The sequence below is a fragment of the Gallus gallus genome, chromosome 10, assembly GCF_016699485.2.
Source record: "Gallus gallus isolate bGalGal1 chromosome 10, bGalGal1.mat.broiler.GRCg7b, whole genome shotgun sequence".
NCBI classification, from domain to species: Eukaryota; Metazoa; Chordata; class Aves; order Galliformes; family Phasianidae; genus Gallus; species Gallus gallus.
Window position 1 is genome coordinate 18,987,084 of NC_052541.1, and position 25,132 is coordinate 19,012,215.

At 43.1% G+C, this 25,132-nt stretch overlaps 1 protein-coding gene across 5 annotated transcripts in view; it reads left to right on the top strand.

The window, feature by feature from the left end:
- The window catches only part of MAP2K5 (mitogen-activated protein kinase kinase 5), a 111,942-nt gene that overhangs the window by 14,316 nt on the left and 72,494 nt on the right, over positions 1 to 25,132 (top strand). For all 5 annotated transcript variants that reach the window (NM_001282348.2, XM_015292099.4, XM_015292098.4 and 2 more), the window contains 5 exons: positions 2,050 to 2,090; positions 2,791 to 2,858; positions 5,275 to 5,323; positions 9,691 to 9,755; positions 22,450 to 22,489. In NM_001282348.2, the coding sequence (NP_001269277.1) occupies positions 2,050 to 2,090; positions 2,791 to 2,858; positions 5,275 to 5,323; positions 9,691 to 9,755; positions 22,450 to 22,489 (263 nt within the window). The remainder of the gene's footprint in view (positions 1 to 2,049; positions 2,091 to 2,790; positions 2,859 to 5,274; positions 5,324 to 9,690; positions 9,756 to 22,449; positions 22,490 to 25,132) is intronic.

The following is a 25,132-nucleotide window of genomic DNA, read 5'->3' on the forward strand; positions in this document are numbered from 1 at the left end:
TCAGGATCACAGGGTCTGGCCGAGGGGTACCCCTTAATGTTACAGCAGATGACCCAAGAATGTGGGAACCCTTCCTGGGAATGCAGAGCAATTGAGTATCTCCTTAAGGATATTTTGCCAAGAGAGGCTCAGTAGATGGCATGGCTGTGTGTGAAAAGAGGCCTTCCTGAGGTTACAAATCAGGCTTAGCCTTTTACATTCTCCTTTGGGGGTAACTAGGTTGTTCTTGAAGCCCAATGGATTCCTGATCCTTTTGCTGGCTCTTTTCTGTTTGCTTTCCATCCAAAGGTGATGATCTTTGATTGTACAGATACAGCATTCTTTGGCGTGCTGATGATGGCTATTAGCCACCATTGGCTCAGCCATGCACATCTCCCTGCGGGTGGCTTGCCATTACTTCTCTAAACTGCTTCAGAGCAGAGTTGCTGCTTCACCTTGATGCCTCATCAGTGATACGCAGCCTTTCTGCTTGTAACTGAAGGCTCTCCCTTCTTAAGAGCTTTCTTTCCAAGCCCAGTCTGCCCTTTCAGCCTTCCTCTGAGTTGTGGGGAAGCCTCTAGTAGCTCCAAAAACTCCACAGTCAGCCATCAGGCACTGGCCACCTGCTCTTCTGTCTTATCTTGGCTGCTAGTTATTCTCAGTTAGTAATTCTAAGGTCTCTCAAGAAAGAAATTTGTTATTTAGTTTATTTTGTATATTCAAATAAATAAGTGTGTGTGTGTATATATGTGTGTATATATATATATATATAGTGCGTGCACACACAAATCCTGTCTATGTTATGTACATACATGTACATATATGTGTGTATATACAGACATATATACATACTCTCACTTTGTTTTCCATGGAAGGGATATAGAGTCTGTATGTATGTGTACATATAATAGCATATATGATATATATAATTCTAATGAAAGATACCAGCTTCCTAAAATTTAGCTCAAGATGTTGATTTTTCATCTCTTGGGAGGAAAAAATATTACAATATCCTTCTGTGTGTTTTAGAATAGCTTATTGTTTCCTGATCGTTGTTTGGGTCTTTTTTCTGCCCACAGTTCTGTACTGTTTTCCTTCTTTAAGGTGCACGTGGTGATTTCTAATGTCATTGAAAGGCACGTGGCCCAGCTTGGCCCTAACTGATGTGTTTAATAACTATCATCTGTGTCCTTCTGACTAATAAATAGTTCTGTTTCCTGCTGTCAAAAATGGAAGTGAAATGCATCTGCATCAGAGTAAGAGAAAAATCAAATCCATCCCTCCTCAGACAATCAATCAAAAGTGACAGGCCCTTTAACATGCCATTTGTAGGGCACTGTAGTTTGGAAATGGGAACTGTCGGTAACATGCAGCTAGGAGCCTTCGTGGCTTTAATGTTCGACAAAAGCACATCCACCGAAAGGGGAAACAAGGCAACGTGCAGTTCTGGAGACTCAAAGGAAAAAGCTTCTCCTCGAGCAGCATGCTCCTCTCTAAGCCCAGATGTCACAGTAAGGTGCCACGTTTGTACGTCTGCAGCCATAATGTGACATTTTGTACAGCTTGTATCCAGTATTTGGTTTCTTGGGGCTGGCTGCTGTTGCCCCGATGTGTTTTTTCCACATTTAGAACAAGCTGTGTTTGACAACATGACTAATTTATGACACGTGGCATCTCGGTTCCTGTAAAATACTTCTTGCAAATATTTCTGTTAAATGTCAGAAAAATACAGCACGTAAAAATGTAATGACATAAGATATTGATTTTAATTTGAATTACAAAAAGAATCTGATAATTTAATCCAACGGTTCTCTGAATTTTGATGTGTTTTAAGCAGAAATTAGAATTTATATTACATGGTGTCAGAAAGCTCTTAGCATTTATAAATGCTCACTCCTGCAAGTTAAAAATCCTGGTTCGTAATTCCCACTCTGGGTCTTGGGAGGCACTTTTCAATCATTTCTCTCTGCTAATTTTGGTGTCACCCTCATTTCTTTTTAAAAGATTCATTTTGAGCAAATTTGTAAATGGCCCTGATGTGTTCTACAATTTAGTCAATTACTGTTTCAGCCTGCAAGCCTCCTGGGAAACGGAACATACATGGCCTGAAGGTACGAATTTCAATAATTGTTTCAGTAAAGTTAGATGGATTTGTAATGCTGTGTTCCACTTATTGAAATGTCAAATAAAACTGCACTTTCTTGAGCTCTGACAAGCAGATTTTTTGTGTGAGGGTGGGAGAGCAATTCATCTGCTGGGTGTTGGCTGCGGTATCTCTATATACAGTTTTAATAAGGATGGAATTGCTTCTTTTTTTTTTTTTAAGCACTGTTTGTAAGGTTCTTAAATTTTAATATTCAGTTTATTAACTGATGGCTGCTGCTAGTTCAAAGAGTTTGAAGCAAAAACAGCACATTCATTTGTTCTCGGTGAGGTAGCGGAGTGTGGGGCCTACTGCAGGGCCATCTTTGGGGTCGTTTGGTTCGTTCAGGTCCATACTGACTGCCCCTGAAATGCAGAGCACTGCCAACGTATTGATGGATCGTTCAGTTTTTAAGAATAAATGGTGGGCATCTCATCTCTTTCTGTTTTATCTAACTAAGCGTGTAAGAGAGAAGGATTGTATTTTGTGGTCCGTGGGTTGTATAGCCTGCTAACCTACATACAGGCAAGACCTCAACCATCGGCATGCCTAGCAACAAGCTAATTAACCTTCGCAGTGAAATGAGAAATTCATGGCAAATTACAGGTTAATTAGAATAGTGTCCTCTGAACACAAACGACTGATAAAGATTCTTTCCCCGCCTGCAGGTAAATACGCGAGCAGGGTCTGCTAATAATAGCAGTTCCGCAGTCTCGGATTCCCTTCCAAGCAATAGGTAAGAGTCAAGAATGGGAGCGTGTGTTTTGTTTTCTTTTCTTTTATTAAAACAAAATGGAACCTATGCACAGCACTCACCAGCCATAGGCTTGGTGTTGAGTAACTTTCTCAGTGTGACAACTGGGCACACCAAAGCGCGGTGGGGAGGGCGGAATTAACTGTGACTGATGGACCTTGCTAGGCTCACATTGCTGGTTGTTAGGAGGGGTTTCTGCCAAAGAAATATGTCTGTACTGGGTGTTTCAGGTGGCTTTGTCCTTATATAAAGTGTGGAGGTACTGTTTATGGGTAAGCTACTTTAACTGATGCAGTTATTGCTATGTATAGCAAAGTCTGTATGTTCAGGTCCTCTTTGCTTATCTCATTAGGGTTCTTTGGTTTTCAAATTTGAAACCCAGTTTGGTACGTTTATAATTGTGGGGTCAGATTGCGTGAGAACCCGGGCAGTTCAGGTGTGACATGCAGCTCCAGCAAAGCTTTCAAGTCTCTCTCTTTTTTTTTCCTTTTCTGATTTGAGCCCTGGTTTCAAAACCCATATTAAGGTCTTAAAATGCAAGAAAGCACTTTCTCCTTTCCGTGGGTCTGTCTTTAAACACGGGAGCATGAACTCACTTTTATTACATGAATTGTTACAGGAAGGTGTTACACTCAGTATTGATTTTTATGATATATAATTTTATATTTATACACATACACATATAATTAAGAAACAAACACACAAAAAAATGTGTGTTCTTAAAAGGAAAAAAGAAAAATCTGCCTCCTCTGTCTTCTTCACATAAGAGCATATTTGAAACGCAGGAATAGAAACCTCCAGAGGTCCCTTCCAACCTAAATTATTCTTTGATTCTAATAAGCATATGCCGTGTGCTATTGCACTGAACTGTGCTTCAGCACAACTCTGAGTCTGTTTTGGAAAGAAGTGACCAAGAGGAAGGTGCTCAGTCACAGTCCCACTGCTGGGCTGGGAGGTGCTGGTCCTGGCTGTGATGGGGTGCAGCGATGGGGCCGTGCCACCCTTGGGGCCGGGGGCCGTGCTGGGGCTGGGATGTGGCACGTGGACTTGTCAAGGACCACTCAGACCAGCCCTGGTGCTGTTTGGTGGCTTAGATGCTATCTGTGACTTCCCAAGGAAGGCAAATAGTGTCTATGGGAGCGTCTCTCTGAACCGCAGTCCTTGTCCCAGCCCTTCGTACCGCTGCACTAAATAAAGCTGCATTCTGTCGCTGCCGTGCTTTTGCTTTCAGCCCTTCCTGTACTTTGAGCTTGTTCTTAAAGTGCATTGAAAATGAGGCTTCTAGAAGGTTCTTGTCACCTTATTTGGTGGTTAATTGCCATTCCTTTTCTAAAACCTTCTGCACTATGAGTTTTGTTTTTGAAGTAATTGAAAGTCTCTCTTTGTTTCATGTTCACAAATTGTTAGTCATGAAAGATGACAAGATCAACTTATGTTTCCTTGGGAAACTTAATTTTTCTTTAAAGTAGTCGTGGGAACAAGAGGGCTATTAAAGAACAAAGCCACCAAATACAAAATCTGTGTTTTCAGTGTTCTTGTTAATAATGATCTGTGATCAAGACGTGTGTGTGTGCCTTTCAAGAATATATTATTTTGTACTTTTTTTTTATATATACTTCGGTAATAAGAGCAGAATGCCTCTTTGAGAGAAGTTTTGCAGAGGTGCTTCTCACAGGCAGCTTGGTGTGTGGAATGCACGAGGAATGGAGATAGGAGCAGAGAAGTGGTGTTTTGGGGTGGGCAGAAGTCATTTGAAGCCATGGGTAATTTTCACAGCCACCAGCATGGCGTTTCATGGGGTTTGTTGGAGGTCTCTCACCAGAAAATAAATACAGGTCATCTTGCCTAATTTAAGGCTGACACAGGAGCAGCTTCCCCTGAAAAAATAAGGGGTCTGCAGCAGCCACGAGAGCTGGACTGGATGCACACAGCAATAGGGACTGACCCCCTTCGTGTAGGGACTGACATTGTCTGTGGTGCTCCCTTCTGCTGAAATGTTAGGTTCTGAAACAAGGTACAGCACCTGGAGGCCAGGGATGAGCCCTGTGTTTGCTGTTGTTTTTGAAACATCAGGTTTGAGAGCATATCTTCCTTTTTTCCTTTTTTTTTTTTTTGAGCTGACAAACAATGGGTTCCATCTCAAAGGATGCTATTGTCACATATCTAAAAGCACTGGTTTGTTAAGGTGAAAAATGTATTGATTCTCTCAACTATGAATGCTTTTCCATTTCTACATGGACAGCATCGCTCAGCACTGCTGGTTAAATCTGCTCAGAATACGTAACCGGGGACTTAAGCTGCTGCCTTCTTTTCAGTGTGATTGTGCTTCATTTTGGAGGGTGGAATGACACAACCATTAAAATTAATGGCTGCTTTTTTTTGTTGTTTTTTTTTTAAGCTTAAAGAAGTCTTCTGCAGAGCTGAAGAAGATACTTGCTAATGGCCAGGTAGGTGCAGCATGCTGGATCTTGGCTGCATGCACATCTTGTTGCTGCCTAATGCCGTGGTGACTGGCACCCCACAAATAGATGGAGGGATGCTTACTGCTCACTTAGTTGTAATGCGTTCTTTTAATACAGAACTGGAGAGACCATGAAAACCTTCATGACATGAATGAATTATGTGTCCTGGTTTACTTTGATTGGCATAGCAATTTGCTTCCCATTTCTCAAAATGTGCTAATCAGATTTAGCTCCGAATAGATTGAAGTACCTCACACATGTTGCACTGCTGCCACAATTCCAGGGAAGAAAGTTAATCAATTTTGAATAACTAAGTCAACTGCTGGAGTGACCTTCGTATTTTTAGGGCAGTAGATACTTAAATATGGGTTCTTGCAAGGAAACTGTTCTGCCCTATTTGCAATCCCTTTATTCTGCTGCTTCTTTAAAAGCGACATACAAACACACAAGCCTAAGAACAACAGCAAAACCGAAGCTGTAGAATGCTGCCTTGTTACTTTCTCATCCTGCTCCAGGCGTTCAGCTGCTGGCAGGCAGAAGTGAAAGGTTTAATGTAAAAGTTGATGGGCAGGGGAATGTCTTGAGCAAACGGGGCATCATTTCTTACTCATTTTGAACCGAGTGCCTGGACAGGCTCACACAGTGCAGAGACTTTAAATATACACCATTAAATTAAACTACCTTAGAAGTATCTCAGATTCTTCAGTAGCAACATAAATATGTTTTAATGTTTGTCATAGTGAAAGCCCTTTGATAGCCTTGGAGGCAGGCACCTGTCCGTTGCGATCAAGCTTGCCTATTAGGCTCTATTGACTGAGACATCTGTGTCACTGCAAATAAAAGACTCTTATTGATTTTCTTAACTGCTGTTCACTTCCCCTCCATGTTTCGAAGGCTGAAATCTTAATTATCTCAGATGCGTATTCAGTGCCTTCACACAATGACCTCTCCAAGCCTCATTGGCATTTCATGAATCAAGTAGTTGTAGTTGAGCGTGTCAAGAAGATAAAGGCCGGTCTTCACGCTTGTCCTTCAGTATCACCTGTAACATTGTGGTCTAATAGATGAGAGTGCCCCTTTAAAATGTGAGTCTAACAGCCCCGAATTGCAACCTTGCCTGTTTGGCGCTGCATCCTTTGAGTACAGCTTGGAAGTGCATTTTCAAGCCTGTCAGCGTTCCTTATGTGTGCAGACATGGTTTCATATTCACAGATTTTTTTAGTGGGTAGATTTATTAATGTTCCAAAACTATAGCTAAAGAACACAATTCTGAGACTAACTGTAAATGATGTAAGTACCAGCATGCTTCTGAGTTTTACAATGGAATGTGGTGGTTGCTCCTATATCATATCTCCTGTTTGGAATATTATTCTGAAGTAGAAATACTTAACAAGAGTAAAAGCCATTTTCTTGTGATTGTGTCCGTAAGCTGAATTTGGCATTTAACTCATTCTGAGCAACAGAGATGAGTGCATTTTGTGCCCTGCAATCGACTGTCACAGATTTCTTTCCTGTGCAGTAGAATTTGAGAAAGATAGAAAAGAACCAAAGATCTTACATAAGAAGTTACTTAAATCCAAACAAAATTCAGAGTAAGTTTTAATCTTTTATTTAGCCTGCTCTGCGCACAGTCTGTCAAGAGAGAATGCAAAAATTTGGTGGCAGATCTGTAAGTGGGAATAGGTTTCTACTTATAACCTTAACTTTTGCTCCTTTGGGGGATTACATCACGTTTATCGTTACTTAAATATGGGCTGGGCTATTATTTTTTATTATTTCTTGTCAGTTTATGCTTTCAGGCATTCATAATGATATCCCTCTCGTAGTTTCCATTTAGGTTTAATAAGGAATTCATATTAATCATTAAAAGAAGGGGACATGATTCTTCAAGATAATCAAATATTGACAGGTTAGAAATAGCTTTCTGCCCAGGTTCATTGATATAGGTGATGTGATATAAATATTTATTTCTTTTCTGTCACTCAGAGTAAATGCCACCAATTGATTCAGCATTGATATAGTGTCAACAGTTCATAAGAAACATTTGACTGGCTCGTGTTTTCCGATTAGTCTCTGCTCTATAAAGTGGGATTTACTAAATCTCTTCAATTGTCTGCTCATAGAGTGTGACTGCTTTCTGAAACCATTATTGCTTCGATTCCTAAAGCAAAGGTATGGCTACAGGACCTCGCCTCTGTCGGCCTCTACGTATAAAATAAGGATTAATTGAGCATTTTGCTTTTAATGATTTACAAGAGACAGACGCTGATTTCTTTCAAAAACATCAGGCATAAACGAGGGGCGTTTTGTTGCTGATCCGTAATTGGAGTCTGGTTTGCTTTTCCATTAATTCCATTAATATTGGCATCCAATCAAACTTGATTTTGCAGCTTTAATATTCCAGCCCACGCCGTCGAGTTCATTGCTGTTGTGTTATCATTTTGTGATTGAGAATCCAGTTTTCCCAGTCAAATAAATAAATCACGGCACGTTTTTGGCACCTTTATTTGAGCCAGTAAATCAGAGTTTCTGTCTGCTCCATGTGCTGGTGGGGGCTCACAGCACCTTCCCCATTGCCCGGTTCTTTGTGCGGAGCCCCAGAAGGAAATGCTCTTTCTTCCCATTCGACAAGAAGGAGAAACGAGAACACGCTTTATGTCTCTCGTTCTGCTCAATTTATTGCTTATAACTTGCGTGGCTACAAAAAAATACTTCTTTTTCCCCCAAGAAGCAGAGATCCAAGTGTGCTCGTAGCGTGGTGGATTCATTTGATTTCTCCTAAGAGTTTTATTTGTGAGAACATAGCTGGGAATATAGGAGAAATCTGTTTGTTGCTACTTGCAAGGCTGGAGGATTAAAGCTCTCCAACTTAGGAGAGCAGGAAGCCTTAAACACCAAATGTGCTTTAAATTGATGGGTATGGCGGCCTGAGAGAAGTTATTTTTAAAACAAGAGACCCCGGTATGTATTCTTCACATGTTTTAAACTCCATTTGTGAATTGCTGTTTGTTACGACGTATCTTAACCTTGGCATTTCAGTGGACAGGTTCACACCATTTGAAGGTACCTGGCCCAGGTTTAACTACAGATTAATGGAATTCCATTGCTACTGCTGAGATGTGCTGAGTACTGACTGGGGCATTTCAGCTCATTGCCACCACTTATTTGTTCCAGCTGAAGCCAGGGCAAAGTTCCTCTTACCTCACTGACGTCGTATGGAAGTTGTATCATTGGGTTTTCTGTTGGGTGCCTTTTAACACACATAAATGACAGAAATCCTTCAAGCAGCCTCGCCAACTTGTGGCGAACATTTAACTTGGTATCCTGGGAAATACATGACTTACACAAACAAATTAATGATTTGGTCACAGATTGCAGGAGAAATACCAATTAAAAATGGGAATTGCCCAGTTATCTGCAGTGAAAAGGCTATAGAGGAGATCTTTTTGGAATAGAGAATGCGTATAGCCCAGAACTTACTCTGCTTTAAAGGTCTCTTTTTAGTAGGCATGGGCATCACAAAAACATCTTCGGTGATTGTTTTGTAGGGTAATTTAGCCTGAGAATCAGTATAGCTGTATTGGTGTGTGAAAAGGTTTAACTTGAATCTCTCAACCGTCAAGGTGGTGTTGGTAAGGAAAATTAATGACAAAAAGTCACAAATTCCAGCATTTCCAAGGTATGGTGCTTATACCTGGCTATGAAGAATTGAGGATGCTGCCGTATCTGGAAAGGTATCCCAGTGAGCAGAGGCCAAAGAAAGTGGTTTGTTTGGTCTCTCAAGGAAAATTGCTTTTTATTGGATAGTATGTAAAGGCTATTCTTGCTTCCTCATATTTGCTTTAGTGAGGTGAGTTAGTTGTGTATGTAAATGAAGCGCTGCGAGGTAATCCTGCCGGCAGAACTGTCCTTCAGTTAGTATCAATTAAGCTGATTCCAGAATAAATCAGGAACTTTTCCAGCCATGCTTAAGATGACAGTTTTTCTGTTGGATTGTTTCCATTCACCTCCAACTTTGGCTTTGGTTATGTGCTGTTCTGGAGACCCTTTTCCTATCAGTTATCTGTGACCTGACCCTCTTCAGCTATATTATATCATTCCATTTTGACACCTTTTATCAAACTTTAATGAAATGACCCAGGCAAACAAATTGTCATTAAACTTTCCATCACTTTGTCCCTTGGTATCGTCTTTTATAAATTGGACAGCAAATGTTGTATTGATCTTCTCGTTCTTGCAGCTGAACTTGAAATGACCCAGACTGCTTGTTGTTTATGGCCTAGAGTTGCTTTTCCTTGACATTTCCATCCACAGCATGACATCTCTTTTGTTTTTCTTTCTTTCTTGTTGAGATGAATGAACAAGACATACGGTATCGAGACATCCTCGGTCATGGCAATGGAGGCACGGTCTACAAGTGAGTGTTCAATTTCATTTAACATTTTTGGAAATAAAATGTACGTGCTTTTCTTTTTTTTTTTTGCCCATTCATATATGCAGTGAGATGTAGGTGGGCCGTTACTGCTATGCAGAAAAGATTGTAAAAGAAATTCTTTATATAAACTTCTTAAGAATTCTCTTTACATATTTACAAGGTATCTGCTTTTGGGCGCCGTGAGGGCTGGTGCATTTTTATTATCTTTTTAATGCTTAGCTTGGAATCCCTCCTGGGTAACAAGTTAATGGTTCACAAGTGGAACTTGCAATGTCCTGAAGCATAATGAATTGCCTTTGGTATTTGCAGTGCCATTACTCTTGCTGGCTCACCACGCCCTGTGCAGCCCGGCACTGAGTGACACCAGTGGGACGTGGTGACACTATGGCTGTGCCTCTTTCCAGCAGTTCTAAATTAGTAAATACCCCTCTCGCCGTTGCAGTGACTTCTTTCCCCTATGAGAAGCTTCACACCCAGGCTGATGAATACATTAAATGATCAACTCCCCCAAATTTTGGTGGTGAAGCTTTTACCCTGCAGCCAATATTAATTTTAATATTGTAAAGATTATAATAGCAGAGAGATAGTTTTCTCGACAGGAAAGTCTTTCTCATGCATAGTGCAAAGTTTAAACTACATAATGTAATATCTGGTACTTAATAGTCTGCAGTGGTGTATGAAAAATATTCTGCTAGGAATTAAGAAATCCATACTTTGTATGAAAGCCCTGAGGGAGTAATAAAGGTTTCCTCCAGAGAGCTATTTACCATATACAGTAACCCAGCATCCCATTAGGATTTTGTTTATACCTTATACATTCTAACTTTGATATTAACATTTTCTAAAAAATGTTTTAAAAGCTACAGTGCATTTAGCTTAATTTGTGATGGGATGCCAGCATAATGAACAACCCCCCTGGGTCGTCTTGCAGAAGGTCTAACAAAAGTGGACTTTGTCAACCTTGAAGGGACAGCAGTAGTGTTTGAATGGACTCTTCAGAAATTAGGTTAGCCTTGCAGATGGAGTGAAGCTCATTCACTTTCTCCTGGGGAACGATATTCCTTGACCAAGCAGCTAGCACAAAAAGGGTTCTTTTCTTTATAATAACATTCAGAGTTGGACTCAGTGATCCATATGGGTCCCTTCCAACTTGGGATATTCTATGACTCTCTGATTGTGAGAGAGAGCACTGAAGTGCACAGCTCAGCCAGTGATGCCGTGATGTTTTCTGGCTTGGGGAAGGTTCCCCCCCATCCCCATATGCTGCTGCAGCTCCAGCTGTGGGTGGGAGTGGGAGAGGTGTGGCCCAGGGGGGCTGTGTTCCCTGGGAGAGGCACCTGAGGCCCACGTAGGGAAAAGAAATAGCCCATAAAGGGGGGACGCCTCTTATATCATTGTTGCCAAATTTTGTATGACTTTCTTTAGCTACTTATCTGAAATAAGAGTTAGCAGTGTGAAACAGTGAGCAGCATAAGGATGGCCCTACCAGCTTGTCCCAAAGGTCCCCTTCACCCTGCGTCTGATGGTGGCCAAAGTCTAAGGAATGTAAAGTAAGGCAAGTGAATGTGTGCTTTGCTGGTCTTTTTGCATTAAAATCTCCTGAACTTGGCATCTCTGTGTCAGCTTAGTGTGCTCTGCTCCCTCCTTGCTGTGCGCAACGGCCTGCCAAACAGCACAGTGCCTTTGGGTGCAGAAATTGATATAGAAATACCTCTTCCTCTGTAACACTGCCACATGCATTGTATGTACTCCACCTTTTGTAAAACTCATATAAGAAGTTTGGTTAAAATGCTGCATAAAGCCAAACATGCGCCTTTAGGCTTTGTATTCCTGAAGGGCAGGATAGTTACCTGCCAGCTCTTTGTTTCATGTTCTTAAACAAATGGTTTCCTCATTCAGTGACTATTCTAGTAACAGTCTGCAGCAGTGGGGAAGCACCAGAGGTGTGAGCGTTGAAGTTGCAGAGGATAAAAGCATAGGAGGGAATGCAGGATTGTTTGGGCTGCTGCTGTGATTTGCTTCCTTAAGTTGTTTGAGTGTCACAGTTGGTTGCAATGGGAAAGTCAAAAATCAGACCTGTAAAAAACATGAGCCCTCTTCCCCACCAGGGAATTGATTCAGTCTTTCTCTTTTCACTGTGTTCACATTTTAAGGTGGTGATTGCAGTGACTTTGCGGGGTTCTCTCCTGTGCAGATACCATTCTTCACAGCTCCGGGGAATGGGTGCCATTTCTGTGTGAATCACTTGCACATTCCTGAAGTCTGGCTTCGCTGTGCAATGCAAATAATACGAAATACTTATATTCTCCTATTTCCTCCCCAAACTGGGCTGCTCCAAAGCTTTGTGTTCCTCTCAAGCCTTCCCACATTTGTCTCCTGTTGTGTTGAAGAGCTGCACCAGGTGACTCTCATATCCCAGAAGAGCTGCCAGTTGCCATTGCTGCAGGGAGCTGCCATTCCCCGTGCTTTGAGAAAAAGCAGGTAGACCTCCTCCCACCACAGCGACCCCCCCTTGGTACGGGGAGCCCATTCCCCTGGCTGAAGTGGCGGCCGTGCTGCACAAGCCAATAAGAAATTGCAAAATGGAATACTTACAGGTAGCTGGATTGCACTAGTCATAGAGAGCAGCCCACATATATTTTATTCCAGTAAATCAATGAACATTTGTCAAATAAAATTAATTGCAAACGTTTGGCTGTTTTGCTCTTCCAGCGTTCCTTGCTGTCGGTTTGTTTCAGAACAGGCTGTGTGTAGTATTGATTGGAATCTAAAGAATGACTGCATGCATGTAGCATCTTTTTCTTTCTCCCCTTTCTTTCTTCCCAGCTCTTTATACTAAGTCATATCCATTATGGCAATGATATATATCAGCATTCAGCAAACAAGATAGCGTGTCTCAGGTCGCTGGGCAAAAATTTTCAGCCTCTCTTTCCACATGAATTAACTACTATTGAAATAGTTTATTGAGATTGAAGTATTGATCACTTTTCATGCCAACCTTGGCTTAAGTGGGGAGAGGAGAGGCATTTTTGTTCTCTTTGGAAGACGCTACGTTTAGTTAGAAAATTTGTCTCATTTGTTTGGGTTCTTTACAGCTGCAACTGTTTTACTGCTTGGAGAAGAGGTGTCTTAGCTTTATTTTTATGACAGTATAATTATACTTTAGAAATACACTTGATTACTGTGTGTAGCGAAATTGTTCCAGTATATTGGCTTGGCCGATATTGCTATACAAACAACTTTTCAGTCAATTGAGTCTGGTAAAAAATCAATACTTTATAGCAATATTTCTAGTGAGAACTTGCTGAATCTAAATGTTTTTCCTTTTCTAAAAAGAGAAGGGATTTTTATAGTTCTTTGACCTCCTGTTTTTCCCCTACATTTTGATACAGTATTTTCTTAATTGAGGAATGATTATACAAGCATGGAATCATGAAGGTTGGAAATGCCCTCTGAGATCCCCAACCCCACCGTGCCCACTGCTCACATCCCTCAGTGCCGCATCCCCACAGTTCTGGAACACCCTCAGGGATGGTGACCCCCCCCCCCCCCCCCCCACACACACACTCCCTGGGTTGCTGTGCAGTGCAGCACTGCTCTTCCGGAGAGTAAATTGTTCCTAATACCCCACAGCTGTAGTGTTAGATATGGCAAAGTCGTTTAATTATTCTTGGTTTTGTTTGTATGTTCAGGAATGTATGAACGTGCAGCAGATCCAAAGCTATATATTCAAAAAGTGCCTTTGAATACACAATTAGAAAGCGGGAATTCTTCCACTGGTGTGCAGTGGAGGCATGTACCCTATCAAGAAAGTGGTGAAATCTGCCACAGCAAAGGCAGGAAGCACCCCAGAACCTTTCTCTGCTGCCTCCCATGATTGCAGTTATTTGCACTGGGATTTCCAGCTTCTGTGGAGTGCTGTAAGTCCGTGCTGTGGGTTCCCTGAGATGGTTACTCTGTGCTCACACAACCTGACAGCTTTGCAGCAGACCTTCCAATTTTTTATCAGCTAATTCCTAGAAGTTGGTAGGATGGAGAATGTATGGTCTGGGCTGCTTCACAGCAGAAGACCCATATTAGTGCACTTGGGGTGTTGAATTGCTTCTTTAAAGAAAATAATTAACTTGCATACCAAAAGGCATTTGAAGTCTGTACTTCTCAGCAGCATCCTTCAGATCCATCGTTGGCTGCAGAGCTCTGAGAGGCCCCTTTTTTTGGTAAGATCGTTCCTTTACTTCAATGAAATAAGGTTTCTGATGTGATGTGTGTGCTACGTCAAATTGGTCAGAAGAAAAAATAGGTGGCTGTGTGTGTTTTGCACCAAAGCGTTAGGCAGTAGATCAGGAGCAGATAGTTACGGTTGGAAGTCTCTAACATGGCAGATCCAAAGCATCGCTGTTTGCTTCATTTGTAAACAAGAGGAATATTTTTCTTATCTCGTTTTCTGGCGTTTGCTTTGTAATTGTAGCTAATGAGAAAGAAGGTATTCTTAGAGAATAGTGTAGAGGTTTGTGCACCTGGGATTGCTTTTTAAAGACGTATTGTGTATGGCATGTAAGTATTCTGGGTTATGTTAGAGGACTCTTAAAGAGCAGCAAGCCCTTGTACTGTAATAAACGTAAAGTCCCAATGATGCTGTAATTAATTTGAGGTTATCTAGAATCTGGAAGAGAGGGAAGGAGAGGAGAGAATGAGTTCTCATCTTAGCAGAATGCTCTTAAACCAGACGGCTTCACTTTAAGCTGAGTGATTGGAGGAGAAGCGGCTGCTGCTGATGTGCCACCCAAAAGAGTGGCATAGCCAGGGAAAGTGCAGATAAATGGGGAACTTAATTTGTTCAGGCCATTTACCCGAGCACTTCTGCTGCTAGGTTGAGTTGTGCATTCCAGCATATGCCCATGTCTTCATTCCATCTCAGCCAACCTCGGGGTGCCCCATTAGAACGTTAAAGATTGCGAGTGGTGAGACAGCTGGGATGTGGATCTTCTCCTGCCCGACAGCCTGCAAACGGTGCTGCGTGAGCACGGCAGAGCCATTAGTGAGGAGCAGCTCTCTGTGCTGGGATGGCTGGGATTTATCGTTGTCTTGAGGAGCTTTGGCTCTGTGAGGTTTGCTGGCTTGTCCCAGGGCTTCCAGTGCACAAGGCTGCCATGAAGGAGCTCCTGCCAGAGATTTGGGCCACACTGCTGTGAGCCTCAGCAGAGCCCTTGTCTTCTTGTAGCTCCCTTTCTTCTGAGCTTCCATTCACTTCTGGTTTTCTGCTGGAATACCCAGTGCTGTAATAGTGTCATAGAATCATAGACTCCCCAAGGTTGGAAGAGACCTCTGAGATCATCCAGTCCAACCGTCCACCCATCACCAGTGTTTCCCACTAACCCATGTCCCTCAGTACAAGACACTTTAATTCTCAGATTTTTCAGTGCTGTTTACAGAGGTGACCCATCTCACTGTCTGCATCCAGCAAGGTAAGCAGAGACTCAAGCTGATGTTTCCCCAGGTAGCAGAACAGCAGAGCAATGACAAAACCCACCTCTGCAGCTGTGCCCAAAGCATTGGGCTCTGGTTGTGTGCCACCAGCACTGCCCTGCACAGCGCTGCTGAGTGGCTCTGCAGGGGGAAGGATGGAAAGGTAAAATGTCCTCATTGTGCTCAGCACATCTGTCTGCACCTCACAGCTCCCTGCAGTCCTCTGCTTCAGCTACAGAGGCATTTTCATTTAGTTCCTTCCCCAAATTGCATTCATTTTCTGCTCCTCATGGTTATTTTGTTTTATTTTTAGCATTGTGGAGATCATAGCTGGGCTGAGTTAGAAATACTCCATGACAGTTCTGCATATTGTCACTGCAGTTTAAACAAGACTGACCAGTGATTGCTGGGCACTTGTTTCTCCTGACCCCGGCCACCACTTGCCTGCCTCATAAAATCTGTTATGCACAAAAGTGCGTAAAATGAAGATAAAGTGCCTCCTTCAAGTCTGACAAAAACCATTCCTTTGCAGAATGGTAGCTGCAGTGAAAGTAAATAAATGAATGGACAGCAATCACAGCCTAGTTGATGAAACTGTTCAATTAAAGCACAGGCATTTACATGGTGTAATTTCCCTAAATTGCCAATGAGCCCCTTTAGACACAACCAGTGTTCAAATTGATTTCAGCATTGATTTTGGCTGAAGCTGATAAATTTCTGCTTGTTAGTTAAAGTAATTTTGCAGAAGACTTTGTGCTGCGGTATTGAAGTGTTCATTTAGCTGATGGTTAAAAGAGGAGTTATTTACAGAGGGTTCTACTGTTGTTCTGAGATGGGACAATTCCCCGATCATCTTTTTACTTTTAATTTTTTAAGCTTCAGTATGCAATCAATAGGTTATTGAAACTGATTAAAATGTATCCAGCCAGCTGCCTATGGCTGTTTAATTAGAAACTGGATGATTCTTAAATTAAAGTCGGTTTGTTTGCATTGTGTGTCCATAGCTTGGAAGAGAAGGCAAAGAGTAACCCCAAAGTTTGCTCACAGTGGTATTGCAGGAGGCATTGGATGAGTGCAGTGCAGTTCTCATTGCATCTAGCCTGCATTTAGACAATACCAGCTGTTTCTTGGTTAAAAATAGCAATCTGCTCCTGGGGCACAGCTGAGACCTTCCTGGGGTAGGGCTGCAGCCCCTCCTTGGCGTCTTTTTGTGATGCTATGAGTCGTGGTGGTGGTGATGGTGTTTTTTTCTGGATGCTTTGTTCTGGATCCTAAAGAGCAGAATGGAATTGCAGCAATTTCCTGGAAATGTTGTTTGTCTGTTGTCTTAACTAAAACTTCCATGCGACCTTCCCACCTGAAAGTGAACTATAATGAAAAGAAAAAGCTATTTCAGGCATTACAACGAATCACAGAGTTGTAGAACGGCTTGGGCTGGAAGGGACCTCAAAGATCATCCAGTTCAACCCCCTGCTGCAGGCACAGCTGCCAACTGCTAAATCATACACCAGATGGGGTTGCCCAGTGCCCCATCCAGCCCGACCTTGGACATCTCCAGGAATGGGGAATCTGCAGCTCTCTGGACATACCTGGAAAACTTTTGCTTCTTGGCACAGTTCACTCCTCCAGCACAGGTCATTACTGATCTGCTTTGTGTTTTGCTGTGATTACATCATGAACACATGATTTGGTGATGCAGATCCATCATCTGTAGGTGGAAGGCAGACACCTAAGTTACCATCGCTGTAGGATGTGATGTACTTTTTGGCCCACTCTGTTGCTTCAGATGTCTCCCAGAAACTGCATTGGGTTCACGCTGTACTGATGACCCTGAGTGGTTGCAGTGGAGAAGGTAGATGGGTGGAAGTGGTAACAGATGGAGGTAATAGGAGGCTGTGAGTGAGAGAGGTGAGGGATTCATTCTGCTGCTCTCCAGCTTGGATGCCAACGCCTTCTCTTTCCCACAGAGATGGGTTAAGTGAGACATTTCGCTTCTTTCTGCAGCTGTTAGTGCCACTTTTGCTCTTTTTAAAAGTTCAGAATTTAGATACAAGTATTTTCGATTTGTTTTCTGGTTTAACAACAAATCATTTTGCAATCAGTGCTCAAGCATCTGTAATGGGACTTTAGATAGAGGGGAGGTTGGCACAGATTGCTGTTCGTACTAGCACAGTCCCCATAAAAGCTCCTTTTTACAACTGCTGTGCACTTTGGATTTCCTGTTTTAACAGCCAGAGAGTCAGGCTAATGTGTTTGTCTATTGCAGGAGGCAGCAACTGTCAGAGTGTTTATTTCCTAGAAACAATTTGAATCTGTTTCCTTAGATGGCCATTGAGTACGTGACAATCCCATCATTGGGCTGCCAGGGCCTGACCAGGAGCACTACGGCCAGTGACAGTGGTAGGAAAATGGAGGGGAAAAAGGAAAAATTAACAGTAACCCAAATCTGCGGTGATTGCTGCGTATGGTTTGCAGCTGGTGGCTGGCATGTCATTCTGCAGTGCATAACACTTAGGGAAGTGCACTCATCTCGTGTGACACTGACACAGGGATTTTGCTCTAGGTTATTTCTCATAGGGCAGGAAAGTGTTGGTCTGCCTCTCTGTGTCTGAAGGTGCTGTTGTCCACAGCCATCACTGTCTGTGATAACTTTCTAGCTCAAATAAGGGCTTCTCTCTGGGTGGTCGTTTCTGGGAGAAAATGCCCTCCCTGAGTCTCCTTCCCAGAGATGACAGAACGAGGCAGGAGAAAGGCAGGACATCTCCATCCTCGAGATGTCAGCACAGGTGGTGTGCAGCACCCAGCGCTTCTGCAGGAAGCAGTGTGCATGTTAAAGCAGTGTGTAGCAGAGTGCTAAGGGGCACACTGCTGGCTTTTTGTGGGGCAGCAGGGCAAGAGCAGCTCTACGTTGTGGCACAAGCTGTAAGTTTCTTTGTGCTTCGGCTGCAGGGGAGCGCTGCTTCCCAGCTTCCTGCCCTCACATCACTAACGTGACAGCGCTGTCAGTACATCATTTTGTCATATTTGCTGACGTTAGTTATATTTCTAGGAAGGGAAGGGACTGACTCATTGGCGTAGCAGACAGGTCATGGCTTCCCCTTGAATCATTTGGTCTTGGCAAGGAGTATCTTATTGATTAGAGATTGCTTCCTTGGCTACTGGGGGAGAAAAATAGGAAAACATATCCTGGTGGCCACATGAGCAGATGGGAGAGCAGGGCTGCGTGGTGGGCTGCTGAGGGCTTCTTCAGTGCTGTTTTGCATCACGATGTAATAATTAGCACCATTTTTGCTTCTAGGAGGAGGCTGTATTTGGTCTGAGTTTCTAGATAACATTGCATGCGTGAAGTTGGGAAAAAATGCATATTTTAGGACAGGGTGATGGAGGAAGCTGAAGGGTCTTTGTGTCGTCAGTCTGCGCTTCTGAGGTGACCGTCCTGAAGTCACACACGTGTGGGTGAATTGCAATTAAAAGCCAGAAAGCAAATTGAAAATTGCTGTTTCTCTCGAGTGCGTGCAGTGCTGAAAGCTGAAGTCAGTTCTTTGCCCTGCAAGAAATTCCACTGTAGTCACAGCGAGGAATGCAGCTCCCCATGGTGCCTTTAGGTAAAACTCCCTGTAGGAAGAATGGCGCATTGTTTGTCTTGGCAGGTTTGCAGGGTGATGGTTTCTGTGTGTCGTCTAAGCTGTTCGTAAAGGAGCTTGTGCATGTTCTGTTTGGTGGGTTTGTTTTACTTTTGAAGTGTAGTGAGTTTCTACAGTGCTTTTATATACTACCTCTATTTGGTGTGTGAATCTTTCAGCTCTAACATGAGGAGAAGCTGTGATTTATTTCATAAAGAAGATGGAGCCAAAGCATCTTACGATCTCCTTTGGCTTTCTTTGCCATATACTTCAGGAAGAACAAAGCAAGCAATATGAAATTCCGCTACTCCTTTTTTTTCCCCCTTTATTCTTTAAAAACAGCAGCTGCTTCTGAAGCTTTCATTTTTTAATTTGCTTTCCTACAGAAGCCCTCCTTTTCCAAGGAGGGGAGAGATGCGGAGGAGCTGGCAGTTCCCCCACAGCCCTACTCTAGTTTTGCACAGCACTGCTTTTATTTTTCTGGAGCACAGGAGATGCACAGGCTGTACCATGCAGAGCGTCACAAGTTTCTTTGCATTTCTGGAGGGCTTTGTTGGCTCAAGAGGAGTTTGTGGGTGCTCTTTCCTTCCCCCAAAACCCTCACTTTGGCCATAGGGTTGAGCTCCCTGAGGGCAACTCTTCATTTTTTGGAGTAGAGGAGACCAAGTTATGCTAAAGGACTCGGCTTGCGTGAGTCCTTACAGGGCTTTGAATGATTTGAGGGGTGCAGTTAATAGTCATGGTTAGTGAAACATTTGGTACAGCTGTACCAGTCTGGCTTAGAAGCTGTTTGTTGTAATGGAGCAGGAGGGAGTTTTGAAGGAATTGGACTCACAGAATCATGAAGGTTGGAATAGATCCTCGAGTCCAACCCCAGCCCTCCCCACTGTGCCCACTGACCCTCAGTGCCACTTCCCCACAATTCCAGATCACCCCCCAGGGATGGTGACCTCCCCCCTCTCCCTAGCAGCCAGTGCCAGTGCCCAACCACTCTTTTGAAGAAGATGTTTTTGCTAATATCCAACCTGAAATTATTGGGCTGAGTTTTTAAAAATTCACTCTTAGTGAAACAGCAATCTCGCAGCTCACAGCTCGGCCGCTGCACCAGCCTCTGCTAACATCTATAGGCACGCGCCTGCATTTCCTCTTTTCCACCATGTTGCCCATCACTTCTCTCACTTGGCAATACTAACTCAGTTTCCTCAATCACGTGCAGTTTTTGTCCCAGTTCTGTATTGGACACAAACTGAAACATACTTTCAAACATGAAGAACCGATAGTTTGCAAAGCATTCAATGCGTTTGATTTCTGCTCATTATTTTTGCCTTGAAGTAATTCAGCAGTGATTTAGCAACTGTTTTCCCTCATCTCTGTCTCCCACTCGTCTTGGCTGTTAGGCACTGCTCAGGTGCATTCCTAGCAGGAGGAGTTGTTGTAGCTGTTTATTAGGCGACGTCATTTGCCTTCCATCCTGGAAGATTTTAAGTGTGTTCACTGAGATGTGCAGCACTGCGGGGAAACCTCTGCATTGTGCTGTCTTGCTTTGTCTAATGATCTGGCTCTCCAATGATGAGCTTGTTTACTTATCTCTGGAGGTGACACCGAAATCAGGAAGAGTTGACCCTTGAGATGAGACTTCTTGTTATTTATAGAGTATGAACACGAGTTTACTCTCATAATAGACATCCATAGGATTTTTGATGGGTCCAGTATGCACTAAAAGTATGGTTCTCTTCATGCTGTGTGCATTATCCTGAGGGATTTTATATTTTATCCTTCTGAAGCCACAGAAGGGCTCGATCTTCAGGTTTCACCTGTTCTAACTGTAACCAAAATGATCAATTCCAATGTACGGTTCTACATAATATCTAACAAAAGCGTTTTCCCTACACACTCATTGGAACAGGTAATTACTGCAGCAACTACAGACTAATTTGAAGTGCTAGCTGTTAATTAAAACACTACAGAGGTGTACGGTTGTCTTTTGGTGTAACCAAAGCTCCCATTCAGACTCCATTAATCACTTTGCAGTTATTGTGTTGGGGAGGGTCAGGACAATTGAGATGCCATATCAGCCCGGAGTAAACAACTTCCCCTCCTCCCAGGTAGCACGCCATTCGCAGAGCCAACGGACACGCTGTACCCATGGGCATGGTATCTCCTCTGTGATCCAATTCTCAGTGATAATTAAATGTTAAATTGGTACTGTCAATGCTCTGTAAACCAAACCAGGTATCTGCCCTCTGCTGGAAATTTAACCCAAACTTCCACGGATGAATTAGCGTGCATCATAATTAAATAATCAAGTCTTCCCTTTTAATTCACTTGGAAACCGGAGATCTCTCTTATGGAAAAAAGATCGGCTTTCTTGACAAGCTAATTAAGTTGCCAAACTGCCCGGCGCGGTCTGTATGAAGCCAACAGACGCTAAGCACGCTATCTCAACCTGTTCATTTTCTTATCATTTCTGCTGATCTGAAGCCCGTGATGTTTTGCTGCTGTTGGTTGCTCCGTCGTCACACAGAGCTCGTTTCCTGCCCTTGGTGCATCGATTGCGCGCTCAGCTGCCGCTCTCAGAGCTTCACCCGGGGCTTTGCTGTTAGTGCTTACGCTGCCATTTGGTAACTCTGATTTCTGAAGCTCTTTATGAACCACGTGTGCTCCTACAAGCTGCTGGCACTCGCTTACACCAGTGTTTATCCAGGAGTTCCGAATCAAAGGTGAAGTTTTCAGAAACTTCTGAGCTATTAATGGTAGTTCTGTAAGCATGCTGGGTCATAGGTGAGATCCAACACTCTGTACCACGCATGACTTTGTATGTAGAAAAGAGCTCTTTCCTCAGTAATCAGTGCTAGGGGTATACAGTGCTCGAGTTCTGTCATTTTCCATGTTAGTGCCCCAGATACAGCACAGATTTAGGGCACCATGCAAATGGTGTGAGGCAGTAAAGCCAGTGAAGGGGAAAAGCTTTATTAGTTTTGCTTGTATGCAAAGTTCCATTGGATTTTCAGCAGACTTTTCTTTTCTTGTACCTTTCTCTTTGGTTAGGAATACATGAGTCACCAGTGCTAATAGCTATGAGCATGGAAAGTTCATTTCACACTGATCTTCTGCAGGTCCTTAGGTTTTGGTAAGGAGTTGGACACCACCTGCTTTACGTCAGTGTGGTGATGCAGCTGTGCATCTCACTGCCTGAACCCTGGAAATGCCTCCAGCCCTGCTGGTTGCTACAGGTCTGAATAACTCAATATTGCAGTTGGTCATTGAGATGTGGGTGTGAAAGTGAATAAACTCACAATTCGAGCTTGCTGTTATGCTGTGTCAAAGTCTGCAATGTATAGATTGTATATAAAGCGTGCAGATACCAAACAGAACACAACTACTCAGCAGTTTCATTGTAGGTACGTTCTGTAGAGCCATTGCTGTTATCACTGTCTGTCTTAAGAAATGGTCTATGGAAATCAGTTTGGAGTGACAAGTATTGGCTCCAAGTCTTTTTTTCTGTGAAATTAGCATGTACATGTTGCACATACGTATGGAGATAATTGTATGTCATCTTAAGTTATTTAATTTTTTCCCTCATGCAGGGCGTACCACGTCCCTAGTGGGAAAATCCTGGCAGTAAAGGTAAGATATTATTGTAATTTTCTTTCTCTCTTTTTCTCTCCTTTTTTTCTTGACCTGGGTTTCCATCCCCTCCCTCTGATCATTTGCACTCAGTTTGCTTTGTGGCGTTCACATCCCCATTGCTTATGCAGGCAGGCTGCAGTACAGGAATCCTGATGGGCACAGAGTTCCCGTGGTCCCACTCTCACCCTGCGGGGGCTGCAGAGCTGCCCTGACACCACGTGGGTACCCCCAGCCCAGGGCTGCATGAGGTGTGGGCACAGCTAGGAGGGATCTGCTCACATCAGGTGTAACAGAAAGGGATGCAGAGGTCACTGAGTGTCAGCACTGCAGCTCTGCTAATGCCACGGTGTCCCCAGGGGTGTTTTCTTGAGCAGTCTCTGCAACCTCATTTTGAAATGAAGAGAATGTCTGTTTTCTTAAGGATTGTGCTCCGTGTTCCTGGGAGATTCTGTGGCTTTAGCAGCTTTACTTATTGTCACATTCTTCCTCTCCCCTGCAATTCCTTTCATACAGCTGAATGTGTGTATTTACCTTAACTATTTCTTCTGTTAGCACTCTTAGCAGCAAAGCTGTGTACTGCGGTGGTTTTGTTTGGTGAGGTGAGCAGCAGACCTCTCTGAAGTTCAGTTAAAGCTGTGGCAAACCAGTAATGCTCCAACGACTGCAGTCTGCCAACCTCTGTGTGACTTAGAGTTGAACTGTTAATGCAATTAAGCTATAGAAAAAAGTATTGCTGTCAGTCCTTGCAGAGGTCCTATCAGTCCTGGGTGCTGCTTTTTCTTGAGGATCACATCAGACCCTTTGCTCCGCTGGGAGAACTGCTTTCAGCTTTGCCATGAGTTGAGTAAAAGCAAGCGCTTACTACCAGGTCTGAACTCATTCTCTGCATGTTGAAAATACAGGTACTGCAATTTAAGTAATTTCTGATTGCACGGAATGCAAATATCACTTGAAAAAGTCTTTCCGAGTGGTATCTGTTATCACAAGCAGGAGTTCTCCAATTTGCAGTAAGCACAAAAGTGCAGAAAATCCAACCGTCAGTGATACTTCTGTTACAAATTCCAATGCAGAACTAAGGGAGCTCTCCCCCCGGATGCTGTGTTTCTCTGGTGTCCCCCTGTGCCCCCACTGCCCACTGTGGGCTGTGCTGGGGCTGCCCCGGGGGCGGCTGCAGGGAGGTGGAGGAGCGGGAGCAAAATGGTGCCGGCAGGAGGGGAAATGAGTTCAACCTTTGCAAGGTTAATTGAAATCACCTCCCTGTGGCAAAAAAAAAAAACCTTTCCCCCGCAATTTCACCTTCTTGTTTCCCTTTGAGTCCAAGGGTTGGGTTGGTCCTCCTGGTTAATTAGCATCGTGAAGATTTGGGAAGTGGAATTCTGTGCACAGGTACTGCCCGTGGTGTTCCCATCACTGTCAGTTGTGCTTTTGAGATAATACTGCAGCAATGTGTGTATTCTCATAGTTAAAATAAGATGCTCGCGGGCTGGAGGTCAGGAAACCTGCTATGGCAGTGATCATGCTGATTTGCTCTATTAATAAACTTAGTGACTGCATCCATGGCTCAGCACAGCCAGCAACAACAAGAGGAGAGCTGTGCCAGGATCAGCACAGGTCTGATAGGACACGGCGCCATCCTGGAAACCTGTTGATCAAAATGCTGGCAGCTGTTGGTTAATCTTGCAAATATATTGGACAGGCAAACAGAGCGATGCTGATATCTGTATTATAGACCAAGATAATGCTAATATCTATATTTTAGATCAAAACTATCTTTGTCGTTATATATGGATTTTGTTATATATATATTTTGTATATATTTTACAGGTAGGCAATGTGCAAAAGATATCATAGATTTTTCAAATGTAACTTTTTTTTCTAGTGAGAAGGAAAAATCCAAGGGAGAAATGTGAGCATGCATGGGCTGATTGTTGTTCCTATACTGCTTTTAGATTCTCCTGCTCTTACGCTAGCATTTAAATGGACCATTTGATTAATCATTTGTATACTGACTACAATACTCCCAAATTTCCTTGGAGTTGTACATACTGTAAAAGACAATTATGTCGCTACAGATTAAATAAGTGAATTAAAACAGAATAGCAGCTTAATTTGACCTGTGATTTTGCTCTCGTTCCCTTTAGTGGAACGTATGCCACTCCAGCAAATAGATGAAGTCATCCATGACAGCTTGTGATGAATTGCCGTATTTATACTGTATATTTTAATAGCCTCACACTAATTTAAATTGAGCACAGAGTAAATTATAATTCAGTCACTTGACTGCTTGTATTTAACTTGACAACTCATCCTTATTTGTCCTGGAGGTGTAGTGGAGAGCAGAGGAAACGTGTTCAGGTATTCCTCCTGCAGGAGTTAACCCTTTGCACTTGGAATGGTGGCTCATGTTAGGGCCCATCCAGCCCAGCTCCTTCTGCAGCGAGGGGATCTGTCTGAGCTCAGCTTCACTCTTTTGCTCTCAGTAATCCAAAGACAACCACAAAGTGACTTCTTTTGCTGAAGGGTTTTTTCTGAAGGTGCTGTTCTGGAATTTGCTTACCTGTGCTGTGATGGTGGGAGTTGCAACCAAATCTGTATTTATGGCTTCTTTCTCGGTAGTGATGGGTTTGAGGAGTCCTTTTT